General features: G+C 41.7%; 1 protein-coding gene across 1 annotated transcript; it reads left to right on the forward strand.

Moving 5' to 3' along the window:
- The first annotated feature begins 19,334 nt into the window (after window positions 1-19,334).
- Window positions 19,335-19,827, forward strand: LOC122614330. Its single transcript, XM_043788892.1, has 2 exons — window positions 19,335-19,490; window positions 19,551-19,827. The coding sequence occupies exons 1-2, from the start codon at window positions 19,390-19,392 to the stop codon at window positions 19,723-19,725; spliced, it is 276 nt and encodes a 91-aa protein (XP_043644827.1). The 5' UTR covers window positions 19,335-19,389; the 3' UTR covers window positions 19,726-19,827.
- The last annotated feature ends 752 nt before the right edge of the window (window positions 19,828-20,579 follow it).

A 20,579-nucleotide genomic window follows, 5' to 3' on the forward strand; every position in this document is an offset into this window, starting at 1 on the left:
TGCATTTAGGCAGCATCCCTCCATTATACAATGAAGGTGCCACCTCCCAATTTTTCCAGCCATTTTCGCCAGCCAGTACCCCCGGGCAAACAAAGCAGTTAATGGCTTGCAAGTTGAAACAGCGCCGGTTTGTGGGCTTGTGTGTGTAAGTGGGGAATGTTGGCCCTGCTCCTTTGATTTTCCAGGGCCTTATATCAGTTTTAATGTCCTGGTTTTTGGACACTGCTCGCCGCCATGGCTGCCATCCGTGAGGTTTAATTAGCGCTGTCTGCCAGTCAACCATGTGCACAAATTTGTACATTGGCCACAGTTGAGCGTTTAGGCCAGCTTTTCATTTGCCCAGCAAATCGGTGCTACAGTTCGGACTTCGAGTTCATTGATTGGCTTTCAAGCCAACCGTGATTAGGTATTCTCTGCTCTTCAATGTACATTGATCATAATGATAGTGGGTCTCCACTTACTAGTTACTCCTTCTCCCACTGCAAAAAAGTAACTTATTAAATCTATTAATGGTTACTCATTTAAAATATACATAAAAACACATGAGATGCTAAGGGTGAATGAAATTTATCAAATTAAATATTTTAAAACATAAATGTAAGCGAATACCCCAATTCTACTTAACCGCTTCCAAATACATGGTATTTAAAACGCACCATTATAAATAGTAAACAAAGTCAAGTCGAAAGCTAGGGAAAGCTCTCTCCCAGTAAATGTCCTTTTCAGCGCGCTGAATGTGGATGCAAAGCTCTCGGAACTTCTCTTTCGCGAGCCAGTCTCTCTTAAGCCAAAGCTCGCCCCAGAAAGCTCTCGCAGGGATGCTGTAATGGCAGAAGCTCTCTGCCAACGTCCTCGGATCTCTGCCGCCATTCCGGACAGCTTCGTTCGCTCCCCGATTTTTCGTCCTGGCCTCGTCGGTTCTGGCCTGATGTTGTAGTAGGTCTGGCCAACGTCGAAAGGCTGGCTAGTTAACCACGCCGATTCAGTCAAGCTCCAGCATCCGTTCACTGAGGCGGCTCGATGGTGCTACGCTCACCGAAAAATCCCAGAGACGAGCAACGCGTTCGGTCGGTTGTTTGTGTGTGTCAGTGGGTGAACAGTGCGTATGAGTGATTTTGTGGCACCGTGGCACTGAAGGAGGCCCAATACGAACCGGTGGACCTTAAAGTTGTTGGGTAAACAACGGAAAGTCGGTTAAGCGTGGCAAGTAACGGGTTGCGGATTGAATAAACAAGGCCAAGAGCGAAAGGAATGAGCACGAACTGCAGAAAAATTCCAAGAAAAAGTTATACAAATACTCAACAACAAATCAAGCCAAAAATGTAAGCTCAGCAAATTGTGTTTCCAAAAAATTAAAACCTTCAATAGAAAAATTATTCTTAATGCCAAGTATGACATAAATTAATATTAAACCAATTCAGTTGAATTGAACCGAGTAAACAAAAGAAATTGTGAAATTCCAAAAAAAAAATTAAAAGAGTTTGCAATCAAATATGGTACAATATTTTATTTGATGTTTTAAACAATAATTGAAAAATGAAAATTATATACTGATCAGCTGTCTTTAAAAGACAAAATTAAAATGAAAATTCAAACCCATAACTCACGCAACAAGACCCAAAATACAAATGAGCAAAAAAATTTAAAAGACCTCAACTCTAAAATTTGTTTGTCTTCGGCGCAGAATACTACTGATAAAATGTGAAAAATTTCACTTCGCCACCGAATTTTGTTCGATTTTCAAGTAACCGAATAGGTGGCATAGTTTGTGCTCTATATGCGAGCTGAGGCCATAAAAACATATTGGCAACATTTCAAACTCTCCAAAGTTCTTTTACCTTTGGCCCAGTGAAAGACCCAAAACAACAGCACACAAACAGGCAAACAAACAAACTGACTGGCAAACAAAAACCATTTTGTCCAATAAATCATTGAGGAAAAGCAGAAAACTTGTGAGGAAGACGAAACTTTTTGTTTCATATATTTTTTGGTAAACGGGGCAGTCAGTGAACGGCAAAAGTTGAGAAAGTCATACGAATTAGTTTTGGGAAACCGGACAGCCTGACGTTTAAGCAAAGATATTGGATTTTATGAAAAACTATTGGCTGCAAAATTTGCATCGACTTCTAAGTGCTGTAATTGATGTGCATCTTTGATTGCTTAGTTCTCTGGGAAGGAGACTTAATATTCCATTCAATCTCCAGGGATAAATCAAGTCGGAGGTCCGTTTACCTAATCGCAACACATTCGCAAAGCCATCTGGCCCAAAATCACAAATGGCCAGCAGACAGCAGACGCCCTCCAGGATATTTGAACTGGTCCTAAAAATTCTCGTGCACCGTCTCTCTCATCAACTTAAATTGTGGGAAATTAATCAAGTTGAAAAGGTTTCTTCTGGTCGGCCTGCGAAGACACCACAAAAGATTGCGCCTCGGGTTTCTGGGCGGCTCGTTTCGCCCTTTGTTTTCTGTTATTGTTATGGCCTCCAAAGTCTGGCTCTGACTCACAAGACAAGTCAACATGCGAAGGGCGAACCTTTTTGGTGCTGCCAAAAAACCTTAGCTTTGCATTCATGCGGAAATTAAAGCAAATGCACAGAGAGAAAGGCGCTGGAACTGGGAGATTCCAATTCGAAAATAATTTTCTTTTGAAATTAGTAAATCATTTCTTCAGGCACACTTTTTAACTTCTCTCTGTTTCCTTCCGTAAAATATACGTTTGATTCCTCTACCCCTTTGAATGTTACCTCTAAAAACGACATTGGATATCGATGGAAGTTTCTTTATGTGCGCCTTACAAGGCAGTGAAAGCAAAAAGCCGTTGGCCATTTTCCCCACACTGCTCAAATTGAAACTGTGTTCCTCAAAGCCAGAGGCCATCAGCTCATGCACAAACACACAAACAGACAAACACACAAACACACGCACAGGGAAAGGACACGTGTAACACTTTCTGTAAAGAAGAAAAAAGGACCTTAAAGCGAGCCTTAAACGCACGCCACAGTTTCAGTTTTTCGCCTTTCTGGGTCAACGCCTGGTTGACATTTTAGCCCGGGTGCAGAGTTCATGGAAACCCTTTTTTAATTAATACAGTCTGTGCTGCAGCAGCAGCCCCTCTCCTGTGGAAACCTCATTAAAATGCGTTCGAAAATGAGACCGCACACTCCGAACATTTTGTGTTTGTGCAGCTCTTTAGCTGCGACGGCTTTAAAAGCACGAATTCATAAAGCGACAGTTGATGAGTTTTTATAGTCAGTACTTTTTACAGCCCCTCCCGGCCCTCAGGTATTTAATATAATTTAATTAATTAGCGCGCTAGAGAATTTGTCACCGGCTCTTAAAGGCTGGTGCAATGTGGAGGCTCGTTAGCTGATTTGACAGAGAAAAGGCTCAATTATTCGAGCTTATTCAAGCATTTTGCGATTATATTTAAGCACACTGTGTGCAACATGGTATAGTCAAAGTGCAACTCATCAAGTGTGCGATTTTCATTAATGAAACAAACGTAGGCTTAAACTACACGTGTACGAGTATATGCCTATCCACAAATCGTTTGAGTGGGAAATTATTATTTGATTGAGACTTAAGTGCAACTAATTGGCAGTGGCTTGACTTTGATATCAAAATATTATTCATTAATAAATTCATTGGAGTAAGGACGAAATCAATTGATTTATATGTGCGCAGTATTACTTGCTCGGCTCGAAAATGTCCAAGTAAATATTGAATTTAAGCACAGCGTTTTCTGTTTAATCCCCATTACATTTTACGTTATTCCAGGCCATAAAGGAACACAAGTGCACGTAATATATTTGCGTCGCGCAATTTCCAAATAAACCATTTACGTTCTGCGTTGGCAAAAACCATCAAAAATAAATGAAGCATAAATGCCAAAAGCACACAGAAATGAAAAAAAAAACGGAAGAAATTTTGCCAAGGCTGAGGAATGTATAGGGGCGAAGTGATTTAATTTTTCTGTAATTTTCTTTATGGCTTCTTTTTTTATTTTGTAAATCTCCAAGCGACAAACAACGAGTGGGTACGCTGCAACTTCCAGGGAGAGAGTAAATAGGTTTTGCGAGGAATTAGAAACACGAAACGCCATTTGGCGGCAAAAATAACCGGAAGGAATTATAGCAGGCCTCGCCTGCCGTCTCTTTCACTCTGCCCGTGCCCCGTCTCTTTCTAAAGCCGGCATCCGCGAGGAGGAAATTAAATGTTTTACTGTCTGCGGTGCGAGATGAGAGCACAATTATAATTTCGTGCAGGCGACAGCAGGAAGAAAATACTTGGTATGAAATCAGCGAAAATGGAAAACATTTTCCCATTTTGCGGGTGTGTGGGTGCTGCATTTTGGGTTTGTCAAATGTTTCCATACACACCAGGCCATGTCCTGCTATGAGGATCAGCGGAAGAGGCAAAAGAGGCGGATGAGCTTTTGGGCCAAAGGAGGGCGGTGTGTGAGAAACTGGAGTCGAAGCGGGGAAATTAAGTAATATGCGACTCGTGAAGCGCTTGGAATTAAATTAAAGAGGAAATGAAATGGCCATTATGTAAAAAGGGATCGGAACCATTAGGAAAAAGTGCTGTCGGTCCCATTCACTAAGTGCTTATAGAGGTGATTTTCGGACAGTTACATTTTTACAGAACTTATATAATAACTAGCTGTAATATAAGGCTCTTAGATTGCAAATGTTAAATATTAAGGTCAAGAATAATACCTATACGAGAAGAGGCTTATGAACAATTCTTCCATATATTCACTTCCCAAATATATTTTACTAATTCAATTTTTCATTCTCTTTTCTCTTTCCGTTTCCCTATTCCTTTTTGCACGCCACAACAGAAGCATCAACATCAACCGGAAATCAACTAAATTGTCGTCACTCCAATCAAGTGGAAATTTGATTAAAAAAAGGAGAGAAGGGAGGCCAAGGAAAAGAACTGAAGGGAGAGCAGAGGAAAATTTGATAAATTCGAAAAAAGGCAATAGACGAGTGCGAGTACGAGTACGAGTGCGGAAGGAAAATAGAGTGCGGGTCTATCAAAAGGTAGCAGCAAAGGAAATCAACACCCACGCACATGAACGAGTTTGTTGCACGGGTGCGGCAAAACATTAAAAATCAGCGGAGCGTGAAGCTTACACAAAGCTCAAAAAATCTAGAGTCCCACGTGAACAAAGCGAGCGAAAAATACGTAGCAACACTACGAATAAAAACAGCAAAACAACAGAGTAACGAAGTGAGAGAACAAATTGTAGTGCAAAAAATTAAAAGATTTCACTGGGGGAACAACTAAGCCAGCTCTAGAAGAAAGGCGAACAACAAGGACGAGCCAGCTGACGGCCAGGACACATAAACGTCTTTCCTCTCCTTTGGGCTGGCGCACGAAATTAAGTGCAGATTATCAGAAGATTATATTTTAATAGCATTTCAAGCTGTTTCCTTTGGCCAACAAAGGCGAGGCAGGACCTCCCCGAAAAGGACTCCGTTCGAGGACGCCTGACCCCGGGACGAGTGTGTATGTGTGTGCTACAAGTGCGGCTTACTGCATGATTACCGCCAAGGATTTTTCTCGGGCCTCCGTTTCGGGATTCTGAGCTGTGCCTGCGAATAGCTGGGCAAACATACAAGCGTGCCAGAAATTGAAATTAAAGATGGAATTAAGTGTCGCGAGTGTATGTGTCGGCTTAACAAATATTGTGTGATAGTGCCTGTGCGTGTTCCTACACTGTATCCCCGATATCGAGCATACGCCGTGTGGCCCGCCCTAGAAAGCGAAGCGGAAATAGCAACAGGTATGTGCAAGATTCCATCTTATCTATTCACACACGGGCTCTTCACCAAGTGGTTCAAGGATCTGCAGTGTGTCTCATATTGATTTTCGTAGCTGTGTCTGGATTATTGTTAGAAGGCATTCTTATGCTTGCAGAAGTCGGAAAAAGAGTTTTGTTACTTATGTAATTTAGTGCGAGCGTTATGTAACATTTTTTGAAAATGTCGCATAGGCTTTTTGCATCCTTGTATACCTTATAAAACATGCAGAAATTACCCACACGCAACACAAGCCTTCCCTTACAATCCGCCGAAATGTCTGCAAGTCATTTAGGAACCCTCTTCGCCATACGCCAAATCCTAAGCCACAACAACCTCGTGGTCTGCAGTCGACTGTTAATTAATGCCAACCGAGTTTCCGCTGCAGCATATTTAAAAACGCATTAGCTCTTTTGGTCGGCTGCTAAAGCCGAGGCTGTCATAATTCAAGCCGCGCATTAGCACAAAGAGCGCGAATATCCTTCACACACACAAAGTATGCAGGGGGATATTCTTGTAATTACTTAAAATGCAAACGAATGCGCTGCGCTGTTCCCTGTTCTCAGTGCTCTTCTGCTGCCGAATGGAACATTTCCCTTTTTCGGCTGGTGTCCTGGCTGGGCATGTGTTGCTAATTTCATTTTGCGGATAGAGGAACAGAGTCTCTGGTGGGCGGGTGCGTATGGCCACTGCCATTAAATCGGAGGAGTCACAGAACGAAACTTTCATTCACGTCCAGGGATATGCTAGATCCTGCCATTTCCACAGCCACCTGACACAGCAGGACACTTGCAAAAAGTGCGCTTTTCTGGGGAACGTGCTTGAAAGAGACTTTTAGTTATATAAAACATATTATGTTATAACAATTTTATATTTGCTAAACTAATACAAAATCTATAATTTTTCTTATGAGCTAGGCTTTTCCGCTTTGAAGGACAAAAACTAATATTTCCACTTCCCTAATGAGGAAATTGTATCACTAAAAAGATAATACTTTATGTGCACTTTGAACACTTTCCACCCTTTCTTTTTATTATGTTACAAGATAGGTAGAGCACATTTTGGCCCAGTGTAATGGTGATGAGAATGTGGTCCGCTGCTAGAATGGCCCATTGTTGTTTGTTGTTTTAATGTTATTTGCCTGGCTGCCATCGTCGTCTTTGGAATCTGTCACCGTTTTACGTGACAATACAGCTGCAACTTTGTGTCCTCGGCCGGCGGGCGGGTGTGAGTGTGGGTGTGATGCTGATGCTGATGTTGTGCGAGTGCGGTGGACCGCTGCGGTGGTGCGGTGGCTCATGAAGTGGGTGGTGGGTGGTGGGTGAAGTGGTGGTTTCCAGGTGCTTACGGACTACTTGGGCGCTGTGCTGACCCTAGGCCAGCTTGCTGTTGTCGCATTGCGTGGCTGCTTACCTGCGGCCTCACCTGACAAAACTTTAACACAAAAATTTCATTTAAAAGTTTCGCTCTCGCTGCCTTTTGCCTTCATTTGGACTAGCGCCAGATGCTTAAAACTTTTTGTCCCGGGGAATGGAAATGGCAGGGCGAAAGGACCTTTCTTTTATGGCAACTTTAGCAAACGGACATTGAGGTCGTTGTATGACTTTGGGTATTTTCCTCGTCATAAATATCGCTGGCAATTTCTCCCCAGACCTCGGACACTCTATTAGCATTGGCGAGGAGAACTCGCCTCCTGCGGAGAACGTTTTTAATGTGCCTTCTTCTTTGAAGTTGGGAAAACTGTTGTGAAAGTCGGCGCTGAAAGTAAAATGTCGGAGCTTGCTTTTGAGATCCAAACTTTGTGATTTACCTGAACTACATTCCGGAAATGTTGTAATTAAGGTTAATATTAAATCTTCAATTGCGGGTTCCGCATCGCGCGAAATTTTCCTGTTTTTCCTGTCGTTTTCGGATAAATGGGCTTTTCGGTTTACGCCGAATAAACAGATCTCAGTAAATTGTTGAACTGCGTTTTTTACTCGCATCTCAGCTGCACTTACTACCAATATTTATTTAACATCTGTTGTTTCCCCTGTTTGTTGTTGCAATTGCCGCTGCGTGACTAATTAAACTGTTTAATTGCGTATATATATTAAAGTCACTATTGGCATTGTCGAACATTGGGTATTTGTTCAACATGAAAAGTTGAGCAAATATATAAAGCACATGTTTAGCAATTGATGTGGTAAAACTCAGTTGTTGGATTAAATTATTAAACGATAACATTTATTTGGCTAGGAAGAAGGCAGACATGCTTAAGTGTGTCAGAACTGAGTCGAACAGAATTTCGAATTAATAACATATTTAAAGATATACATCATATTGTGAGCAAGTGTCTTGTGTCCAACATCCAGTCGTGTATGTAATTGTTTATGGAGGAAAACTAAACAGACCCAATGAAATCGACTGGGAATTGATAAGGCCTCGGGTGCATTTTTTGTAAAACGACACTTTCCAAAGCACTCGAACTGAAATCGCTCCCTCCAACTAAAAGGGGATCCTTTAAGGCACTGCCGTCGCTTCATGACGCAGTAAACACTTATTAGACGACACAGGACGGGGACGAGGACGAGGCCCAGGACACAGGACACAGGACATAGGACACGGGACACAGAACTCCGAACAGAGACCCCTGGCAATGGAGCGTGCTGCTAAGGAGTATTCAACTAATAAAAATGTCAAAACGCATGAAGCTGATGACAAGTAACGCAAAATGACAGCGCAGTCGGCGGCAGAATGGCAGGACTAACGTCCTTCCACAGAAAAAAATGTCGAAAATCTTAAACCTAAAATATATAGGAAACCTTGGGATAGATTTAACTCATTAGTTAAAGGTTAATATGCGCAAGATGCTGTCGACTAGCATCTGACACATGTCGATAAAATACCGTCTAGCTTGAACTTTTTCTCTCAGTGGATTGCCGCTTTTAGGAAGAGAGCAACTTGAATTCATGGCTTGTCGCATGCGGGCTTCGATGTTCCAGTGCGGGCAGCAATTTGCCACACCTGCTGGGAGTGTGTGTATGTGTGTGTGTGTGTCTATGTGGCAGCTTTTCCCAGACCTTTCCACACGGGTTTCCACCCGCAATTCTACGTTTTCCCCAGCTGAACTTTCACAATTAAAACTTGGCACTTTCCCTTGCCTGCTGCGCACGCACGATTCGCATTCTAGCATCGCATCGCATCGCAAGGCAAAGCCTCAATTCGGTCTGCCCCCCCGCTGTTTATTTATTGGATTAAGTAGATTTATCATATTAGATGGCAAACGCTGTCTAAATTTATCCACAGCCAAACTGCCTCCCCATTACAGAAACACATATCAAGCGCCGCGACTTCTCGTTTTTAATTACGCTTTTTTTCCGCCGAGATCACGTACAAAGTACAAAAAAAAAAACAGAAAGAAATGCGTTTGCTGGCAAAAGTTTTCTTTGCTACGTGTCCTGCCAACAGGCATTTTCAATAAATTTTCCTATGCTCGTGGAATTAATAAAAACACAGAAAACTTTTGCACTTGGCCTGGCTTCAGAAGGTCAAAGCGCAGATTAAATGATAAAAGTAAGTTGAACATGTTTTAGGGTTAGATGCAGACAATATTAACAGAATTTCAGACTTATTGTAGGTAAAGGCTTATCAAGTGAATCCATTTCCTTTTTTGTTACTAATTGATTTGATTACACTGAATAGCTCATATAACATTTCCGATTGATTCCCCTTTCACTAAGGACTCATTTTTGCTTTTCGGCAAATGAGCTGCGAATTTCACCGAGCATCTATATTTCATTCGCTCGCTTTCATGTGACGCGCTGGCACGACATCAAACACGACGAACACGCGGCGTATGCGTCACATTAAGTATACGCCCACGTGACACACGCTCTGGGTGCTGGCCCCAATTTCTCTTCCGAGCTCCAAGCTCAGAGCTCGTGTTATTTAAACACAACAATTAAAACGATTTTCCCAGTACACATACACGCACTCAGCAGCCTTGTTGGAGCTGTTTATTTAGAAGCAGGCATGTAGACATAACATTCGGTCCAAGAACAGGAACACAAGGAGCCAAAACCCCGGCCGAAGGAGAAACAAATTGAATGAACACGCGCCCCGAAAAGCGTTTAATAAACACAAAAGCAACAGAAGCAGAAACATAACTGAAACAGAAACAGAAACTGAAGTTTAGGCCCGAAAGCGAATCTTGACTGTGTCTGTGTCTGCGACCCCCTCTTTCGGCCCGGCTTAATGAAATGTAATGATGAGTGGGCGGGACCGGGTCCAAGGGGGCGTGGCAGTGGCAGCTAGGCACACAGAAAACGGCGGGAGAAAGTGAGAAAATGGCAGGCCTAGACAGCAGTTTTTGATGTAAAGTGGAAGTGTAACAAATAACAATGGCAAACTGCGTGGAAACAACAATGGAAATGGGGCGGGGGATTATGTGTACAGAAGGGCGGTTTTATTGTTTGTTTTTAAATGTAACTTTAATGTATGTGTGTATGTGTGCATATGTAAACTATTGTGTTTTGTGCGCGGCGGAAGAAGTTCGACAAATCACATGCTAAAGTTGCCACATGTATGGCGGCTATCTTTAATTACAGAACACGTCTTAATGCAGAGTAAATATATTGCAACACTTAAAAAGAATAAATGATATACATCTAGCAGAATTTTATATATTATATGTCGATGAATGAGCAATTTAAGTTAAAGTTAACTTTTATTCTTTTATTCTCGCAATTAGCAACAGTATGCAGGCACTTTTTGGTTAAAATTACGAACTAGTTTCAAGTCTGCTTCCCATGGAATAGTAATAGCATAGGTTTTACCTTGTGGCGTAGCCCGCTTCAAGAGCTCTTTGGTTAAGCAATTTAATGCGCGCACAATTAAGTCAACAACAGCAGCCAGGACTCCACTTTTGGGGTCCTTTTCGCTTCCGTTCCTCCGCTCTCTAGCACTAATTTGCATATGAAACAGCCAGCCCGCAACAGGAGCAGGACTACCAGCAAATTGGAGCGACATTTTTTATAACCAGGGGAACCCCGAGCTGCGCAGTACAGTTAATGTCAACTGCATGTGCCTTCCCCATGTGTGAATTTGTGTGTGCGTTTCCCTCTTGTCTGCAGTCAATTGCCAACAAAAGTTTTGTTCCCCAACAACGGACGTGCATTTCATTAATCTCTCGGTGGTTTTATTTTTATTCCCCCCTATTTTTTCCACACCCACTCCGGCGTGCAGTTAATACAAGGAGCAAATCATTTTAAATGCCATATCAGCGTAAAAAATCGTAATTAACGTTAAGTGCTGATTTGTTGGCAACATGGGGGAGTTGCCTTAACTTTCCTCCTTCCGAGCCCCTCTCAACCAGTGCGGTCGATTGGTTTAATCAGGGCTCTTCGATTGAAGGTTGTATTTACGCAGATACATTTAACAATTTACACGGGCTTTTTTGCTGAGTTATTGCTGGCACGGAAAATGGGCGAAGCGGTAATGAGTCTGCATCGATTACGGCGGAGGAAATAACTTTATGATTAACACACGAAAATTAAAATCAGCAGAGTGGTCTTACGCAATATGATCAATTGGTCTTAAAATAAAGAATTGTAACAGGTTCAAGGTATGTCTGCAAGCACATTTAATATGCCACACAAAATAAATCAATTATAAAAAGTCCCTCAAATGGGTTTCACATGAAATTCCAGAATCAATAAAATCACTTTATTTGTAAAGAAAAAATACCGATGAAAGTATATTAAACTGTATTTTCTTGTATAGTATTACATGTGCTGTTTGGTTAAATGGATCTGAAAAGGCAACGGGTTGCAGGGCACGATTTGTTGAGCAAGTCAGGATTTGTTACGACTATCTATGCGTTCTACCGCCGAACTCAGTCTGCACCTTGTGCAAACTGTTAACGATCTTTAAATGTCAACTGACACACATTGCCGATGTGCCGTGCGCGGGAAAGAGTGCGGAAGAGTCGGCAGAGGGAGAGGGGGAATGGTTGAGTGTGTGCCATGCTTAATGCCAAAATGTTCTACATACATTTAAGTTAAATGCCAGCCATATACAATCCTCTGAGCAGCTCCACTTGGAAATTACGTGACACATTTCTAAGAAAGCAAAACTAATGTCACAGAGCTTCAGAGATATATGTACGGCGGAAAAGTAGGGGCACCGAGGGTAGTTTAGGGCTTCCCGCTTGACAAGTTGGCATCATGGAAAAAAGCTAGCCCAAACACTTTAGATGTCATTGTACCGCATTTAGATTGAGTTGCTCCACAAAGGCAGAGGCGCACCAGCAGCAGCAGCAGCAGCAGCCAAAACATAACACCAACTTGAGGAGAGTGCGGAGTGCTTTTGGGGTTATTTCGGAGTGGGTTTTACGGCCGACAGTTTCCAGCTTCCAGCATCCAGCTTCCAGCTCACCACTTTTCCACCCAGGCCCGTGCCCCAAAGTGGTTAGTGTCACTTAAGACCGAGACTTTGGCACTCGCACATGCAGATGGATGCCAAGGGAGATGGATACCGAAAATGTTTCCATGCGCGTCCTCGGGGTATTCCTAACCTATTAAACCATTTATTTCAAGAGAAAATGTTTTTTATGGTTTTTCGGAGTGTCAAAAGTTCCGGTCGTAGCCACCTGTCCTTTTCACAACCATCTCGGTTGTGGCTTGCTAACTGCGCACTTGTAAATAATTGTCTATGTAAAGTTATACAGCATTGCTGCTGCTGCTGCTTCTTCTTGTGCTTCTTAAACCGACACGCCCTCTTAGCTCCGCCCACTTGCGCCCCCTTTTCTTGCCACTGCTCCCAGGGCCGAGCTCTCAGCATGCGTTGTGCATAATTTGAGTGGATTTCGAGGGGTATTCAGACATTCATACATGTGGCAGCGCATTAAACATAAATTTGCAACTGCAGTGCGATAAAATATTTATAAGTCAAACGCAAATGTTTAATGGGCAAACAGACATCGGCAGACGTGGCTATATCGCCCGATGTTTGCCCCGCAAATAAGCAAATATTTGTGCCCGGCTTTTGGCGCCGGCTAAGCCTCAACCATCAAACACTGCTCTCCACGCCTGTCAACAATATTATCAATTAAATTTATGAGCCCAACGGGCCAAACTCGCCACTGCCTGTCCAACGAGACCATCTAACATGATTTGGCATTTCTGTGTTGGCCTACCGATTGGAAATACTGCAAATCAAATCGCTTTAATAGCTTTAAGATAAAGCTGTGCGTACATCGAATAGGATAAATGGAAAATCGACGCATGCAAAGCAAGCCAATTAAAATCACATATTTTGTTTATCCCGTTAATACTTGATTTTTAAATGAAATCAAGTTTTACACTTTCAAAAGTGATTTCAAATTTGAGTTCTGCATAATTTGTCCAATCTTAATCGTATTATGATTTTGGACAAAGGCTTTAATGCCTACAAAGCTCCTACGAGTTTGTTTTATTTTATTCAATTTATTTGCTAATTACCAAATGTTATGGGCACTGAAATGGACATATAATTGCTAAATTTATAAACGTATTATTCCGAGCTTCAGTTATGCTCTGTGTACACACACATTTAATTTACTTAAAGTTGCTAATGCATCTCCATAATCACTAATTTGTGAGTCTACTTACTTATTCATTCGATTTCGAGCTCCGTAGGCTTCTGGATGTACACCTACATGTGCAGTAAACCATATCTATCAGTGGCCCTTGGTCCATCAAATACAGCACAAATTCTGCACTTCCGGAGAGAATGTGCAACGTGTTTCGCTTAGCGCCTCTCTGCAACAGGGTTTCTATATGTTCCCTGTCTGATTAACGTAGGAATTGTTATCAATTTGTAATTATGACGGCACGGTTCGGAAGTTGGATCCGTGTTGCGATGGAAATTCTAGCCCTATCTAGCAGCCTATCTGCTTCTCTCTCTTTCATCTGGCTTAATTCCCTCCTGCTGTTTTGGGCGGAAAGTGTTGGCTTGAATGAAAAAGCGTTTGCGGTTGGGACCGGCTGTTGCGGTTATTTTCCAACACCAGCGCTGCTCGTTGAAAATGCAGGAGCAGCAACAGGAAATAATACCCTAGGAGAAACCAGGAAGTGACAGAATATATAAAAGAAATATTATATTTTTGAAAACACTATTTGTCAATTTAAAACTTTCCCAAAGCAATCAATAACACGTTTCCCATTATATTTATTTTCTGCAGATTGATGATTTTTAGTTGCGTAAAATTAAAAACGGATTTTAACAATAGATGCAGGGTTTTTATTCCTTTGTTGTGTGTTGAAATATTTTGGGACTTTCCCTAGTCGAACCTATATTGTTTTGCAACTTCCATCCGAGCTTAAGTGCCCGAAAACTGTTAACTTAATAGCACGAAGGCGAGTGACTAAAATGTAAAACATTTCTCCACAATATCTTGATAGGAAAGTGCCCGCAAACATGGTGATCAATTTTACAAGTTTCTAACTAGAAAGCCGAACGATAAGTCTGAGGAGCAGGGAGAGAAATAAACAAGAGTCGGACAAATAAGCAAATCAAAATGATGCCAACGAGTAGCACGAAATCAAATTGAAATTGAAACTAGACAAAGTGAATTGGCAGGGAGCCACAGTTGCCATTGCCATTGTCCCAGTCTAGGGGCTGCAAAGGGAGTGGGGATCCGATGTGTTATACAATATTATCATGCTTATATAATTTGCCCCGCACACACAGCGAGATATAGAAACAAACACATGCGAAACTGCGATAAAGCTCGAGTAACAAAGTTGAATGGCTGTCTACATCGCAGGACGGTTTTCGGGGAAGGGAATTCCGGCGTATCAAAAGTTATTGTGCTTGTGTCTCTGTGAGTTCGACTGGAGCCAAGGATTATCAAAGTATTAAAGGAGCAGCGCTCCCGACTCGGATTCAGACTCAGTTTTAGGTTCTGCGCCAGCTCCATCTTGAGCTCTGACTACTCCTAAGTTTTCGCACTTTATGAGACATCGTTGTCGTTGTCGTTCTCGTTGTCTTTGTCCTGCTTGCCAAACGCCTCGGGGGCTCATGTGGCAGGCTCGACTCGTCATAAAATTCCCCACAAACACTGTGAGAAAAAAGTTGATACATATAAATATTTGTGTCACATAAACTATTTACTGCGGTGATAAAATATGCCAAATTATGTAGATAGCCGCTGGAAAAAATGGTTTAAATAGGTAAAAAGTGCCAAAAAGCAAACGTTTAATATGCCATCTGAGGTATATATGGCACACATCCATTATCCCACATTTGCCAGTTGCTAGTAACGTTTTTCTCTCGGTGCATCCGCCACAGTGGGGGAAATCGCAGAGAACGGAAGCTGGGCCAACGCACATGCATAAGTGAAAGACAAAAGACGCCAAAAGACAAAGGCACTGGGCTAACAAGGAAAAAACAAGATATGGGGTAAGCAATAGGAACCAAAAGGCGGGGGCCAAGTTAAAGGACCAGGAATTGCAACTTGCTGGGACATGTAAGAATTATTATCTGCTCTTGCACTCTCAAGTGGCCCCCAAAGAAATGGGCGGAGGGAGACAATGAATAATGTCCTTGGCGCGCAATGCGGAAATGCAGGCTGCTAGGACCCAAAAGGATCCACGAGTAGGTAAATAAAATGGAGCCATAAAGGAAATTTGCTCTCGCGTACATTTCAATCGACATAAAATTTTATAACCACCGTTTTATTTTCACTCAGCCGGCAAACAAAACACATGCCCAAGGAATACATAAAGTAAACTAACAATTTTGCTACCCTCCCATTTTTCTAAATTTTTGGCAGCGAAACATTCCCTAAATGTCTACAACGCATTGAATTTCTGCGGTAAGCGGTTGGCGGAATTTTTTTGTTTTGTTAAATTCTCTACTAATTTGCAAATTGTTTGCTGTTTTGAATATGTTTGCACGCTCTCTGCCGTTTCTGGCACTCGGTTGGCCTCTGGCCATATTACTCGGTCCTGGCTAACGAGGCGTATGCGTAATGTGCTGTTTGGCTTCTCTTTGAAGTGGCCCACGTGAGCATGGCAAACAATGTGCCTTCGGGCGTTTTTCGATATTTGCGAATAGCTTGCTCACTTTGTGAGGTTTTATTTTCCTGTTTCGGGTATCCATTGCTTAATGGGGGCCAATTAAAATATAATCAGTTTGCTAATTGAATAGCATTTTATGTGGGTCAATTTGGGTTTTCAGTTGTGCGAGAAAATTAGAAACGGTTGTGAAACATTGTTTTAGATTTCTGAGATTGGAATATTTAAATTGAGTTTGGATAGCACCAATTTGGTTTTGGTCATTCTCCATTTTCAGTATCAGTTCGAATGGTGTTTAATTTAATAATTTATTAAATCAGGTTTAAAGTTTATAATGATTAAATCAAGCCGACATAATGAGTTTTAATATTATTTGTTAAAGGCATTAGGGCAATTTATTTGGATAAAACAGCTTTAATTTTTAAAGTACCGAAACTAATGAATGGAATGTTTAAAAGCTTTAGTCGAGTTCTTCGACTATCTGATACCGGTTACTCGTTGGAGTGGGCGTGGCAACATGGGTCAACAAACTTGCGCTGCGTCTATGTCTTTGGAGTCTGCATGCCCAATCTCAACTTTCTAGCTTTAATAGTTCCTGAGATCCCGACGTTCATACGGACGGACAGACAGATGGACAGACGGACGGACAGGCGGACAGGGCCAGATCGACTCGACTGATCAAGAATATGTATACTTTATATGGTCGGAACGAATTGTGAAACTTGATTTTTGAATTTTTTAAACAATCACATATCACATTTTCCTGTGAACAGCTCTCCTTAACTCTATGAAATCTAAGCCTCATTATTACCTCAAACCCAAAACAGTGGCATTACCGAGTCATTTGAATTAATTTTTGTATTCGTAATGCAAATGAAGTCATTCCTCTGGTTTTTACAGTTCTATCTTTGCTTTTATTATGTTTGCAATTAAATGTTATTTGTGGAAAGCACCCCCACACACTGAAGTGGAACTGCCAGAGGGAAAAACAGCAAGAAGCAATTGCTGTGGAGTTTCCAAAATGGGGGAGAAAATGTCTATCAAGGCAAGAGAATGCTAAAACAACAAATAATAACGGCGTTGATTTCATTTCTCATCTGGCCCTTTTTTCGTCATCCCCTTCCATTGGTCGTCACTTTTTTCGAGCTCTTTCCTCTTTTTTCCGCTCTGTTTGTCTACTTGTTAGCAGCCGCCTTGGAATTAACACGTTAAAAATTCGCTGTCCGGTTTCCCGCATTTCCCCGCCCTTTCACTATTTCCGCTTCCTTTTAAGTGAGCCATAAAATACAAAAATCAACGAGCTTTCTGTCGCCTCGTTATTTGTTTGGCCATGCTTACGGTAATCATGAACATTTTCTTAAAGTTCCCAGTTTTAATGAATTGAAAGTGATATCTCCGAAAAACTCTTTAAAAAGATGAGAATGTAAGAGGTTCTTTGAAAAATCGAGCTGCGACCGATAAGGAGCAAAATTTTGCAAGATTTTCCTAAGACATCTATTTAAAGTTATATGTGTTTTTCTTTTCAAATTGAAATATTCATCTGTTACAAGTTCAATAATATACCAGTTTCTATGTCTATATAACATATTAACGAACGCCAACACTCTATAACCAATTTAAGTGAACGCATAAGTGATATCTTGCAATGAAATTGGTATCGGTGATTTATTAAGCTTGCTTTGAGCGTGGGTAATTGCCTTACTTTGCCCGCACTTTAGTCCATTTTCCAGCTTTTCCCGCACTATGATGGCCTGCTTTTCAGGCTCCATAACGCGACCCCAATGGGACCTTCCCCCTGGCCACTCGGCGCAACTCAACTTAACTTTTCACTTTCAATCTGCCAAGCTCGGCGGCCCATAAAGCGGGGCGTTTATGGCCAACACGCGTGGCTAACACACTGAAGCCCGGACACCGAACCAGGATCCACTGAAAAAAGAAACTTTCATAATTCATAAGCGGCAGGAATAAACTGCCTGCCGACTGCCGGGAAGCCTACCAAGCACACGATAGCACTTGGACTTACACTTCATATGGGGCAAGTGTGGTACGGGATCCGTGAGAAGGCCACAAATCATGTTTTAACAACTTAATAAGTTGGCAAACGCTGGTCCATCCAACCAAATTTGAATATTGGCCCTGGTCGGGACATGTGGCGAACACTCTGTTTTCCCCAGCCGAATTTTCTCCGGCTCCTACCTCGTGACGTGCGCATTTTCCTGCATCATCATCAGAACCAAACAGAAAAAAAAAATTAAGAGGAAGATGAGACCACTCCTCGGTGCTTTTTATTTGCGCTGGCTTTTTATGACATTTCAAGGGAAAATTTATATAATAATCATAAAAGCGGGAGAGCATGACCGTTGCGGAAATGCTGCGATTTATTTGTATTTGCAGAGTCTTTTCCGCTCACTATGTTTGTGTTTTATTTGCAGCCAATTGATTTGACTGGCGGCGGGAAACTCCGATGATGGGTATGACTTTTTCCTTTTCGTTGCCACGGGCATTGTTTTTGGCGATGTGGAACATAAAAGCGTAACATCATATGGCCGGAGCACTCGTCCTCTGGCTCGCGATGCCATCATTGTTCCCACTGAGGTTCTCTTTATGTGGCATGAATGATTTTATGACCGCCCGCCCACACAGCGCACGAGAAAAAGCAGGAAAAACGCTGGAAAGGCGGGAAAAGGTTGTTCTGCACTTCGGCCACTTTCCTGGGCATCAAATCGGGAAATTGTTGCAATTAAAGTGTAAATAATGATGCAGCTTACAATAAAGGAAACGTGCTAAATTATTCCTCTAAGCCCAGATGCTATCAAACTTTAGCTTTAGTAAGCAGTGCACATTGATTAGCTACCTGGCATCTTCAAGTGAAAAAAAAATATAGATACTATATTACACATGAATGGAAATTAGCAATACAGCTGTGCATCATCGTGGCAAAAGTTTTTGGCAAAACGATAGAAATTTACAAGACTAATACAAAAATGAAAATATATCAAAACATTTTTCAAAAGTGTGGGCGTGGCAGCTTTGGGCGGTTTGTGGGCGTTAGAGAGGGCGTGGCAAAAAGTTTTTAGGCAAATCGTTAGAAATTTACAAGACTAATACAAAAATGAAAATATATCGAAACATTTTTCAAAAGTGTGGACGTGGCAGTTTTGGGCGGTTTGTGGGCGTTAGAGTGGGCGTGGCAATATGAATCGACAAACTTGCGCTGCGTCTATGTCCCTGGAGTCAGTATGCTTAATCTCAACTTTCTAGCTTTTGTAGTTCCTGAGATCTCGACGTTCATACGGACGGACGGACAGACGAACGGACAGACGGACATGGCCAAATCGACTCGGCTACTGATCCTGATCAAGAATATATATACTTTATATGGTCGGAAACGCTTCTTTCTGCCTGTTACATACTTTTCAACGAATCTAGTATACCCTTTTACTCTACGAGAAAAAAATTACATTCCTTGATTTAGTCGACACACATGTGCAGACTTTTGAACAAAGTGTGCCCTGATATAGAATTTCTAAGCAATACATGTTACGTCCCCTAAATTTTCAGTTAACCCCTAAAACTCTACAAGGAAACATCAAAACATCAATTTTTATTTTACTTTTACAAAATACCATCAGAATGTTGTGAGTATAAGTATCCAAATTTTACGTAGATACAATTTGTTTAACAAAGCCTTTCGTCAGTGAGTCTTTCGATTGGATCTTGGGATTAGATTTGAAGAACTTTCGCGATGTGAAGCAGCGTGTAGTGAGAAAAATCGGGGATCTGGAGCACCAAGGAGCTAAGTGGGGTCGCTTCATCGGCATTGAGGATGGCAAGGATGATGCTTTCCTTCGTTTCATGAAGAAGAACATCTGACCCGGTTAACAAAATTGACAAAAATGTGTATTGCATGTTACTTTAAAGCCAGACAAGAGTACACTTGTTCGATATACAAAATGCATTACCTTGCGTAAACAATTCGAGTATTGTAGTTTTTTTGACACTCGGATCTCAATTATTCGCTTAGCCTTTATGATGATTCTGTTGCCTGGACAACGATTCAACCGCAAAAATGAAAAAGCACAGAACACGGGTGAAAAAAGGAAAACTTTGCAAATTTTCTACTGGTTCAGCCGAGCTGAAACATATGGGAGCACAGAGAAAACTGAAAACTGAAGTGGGATGGGTGGCGCAAAAAGAGTTACTGAAAAACTGCTGAAAAATGACATTAATTTTAATGCATCGCAACAACCGGAACAAAATGGACAGCAAAAAAATTTGCACTTTTTCCACTCGATTTTTTAATTAAAAATTGTTTGTGGCGCGCATTTTGCATTTTTGAAAAGTGGACAGAGGATGTGTTGCCGTGAATTTTTATTGTGGATTTCCTTTTATTGGGGACGAGAAGAATCCTTTACTTTTCCCGCCGTCCCGCTTGTCACTTGAACTGTCAATTACATTTGTGAACCGCTCATCGTCGAGCTTCCCCACATCAAACTCATTTTCGTGTGCATGCATGCGAAATTTTGCCTTCGATTCTCTTATTTTCGGTTTCATCTTTTTGGGTCTTCCGCCCATGTTGTACTTATATATTCCTCAGTAGCGGCATTTGATTAACATTTAAATTTGCTTTCGGCGTATGTGCAACTGACAGTCGAGTTTTCCTTCGCTCACGGAACCAGTACCACTACCACTACCAGTAACAGCACCAGTTTTCTTCACGTTCCGTT

Source organism: Drosophila teissieri, chromosome 2R, assembly GCF_016746235.2.
Source record: "Drosophila teissieri strain GT53w chromosome 2R, Prin_Dtei_1.1, whole genome shotgun sequence".
NCBI lineage: Eukaryota > Metazoa > Arthropoda > Insecta > Diptera > Drosophilidae > Drosophila > Drosophila teissieri.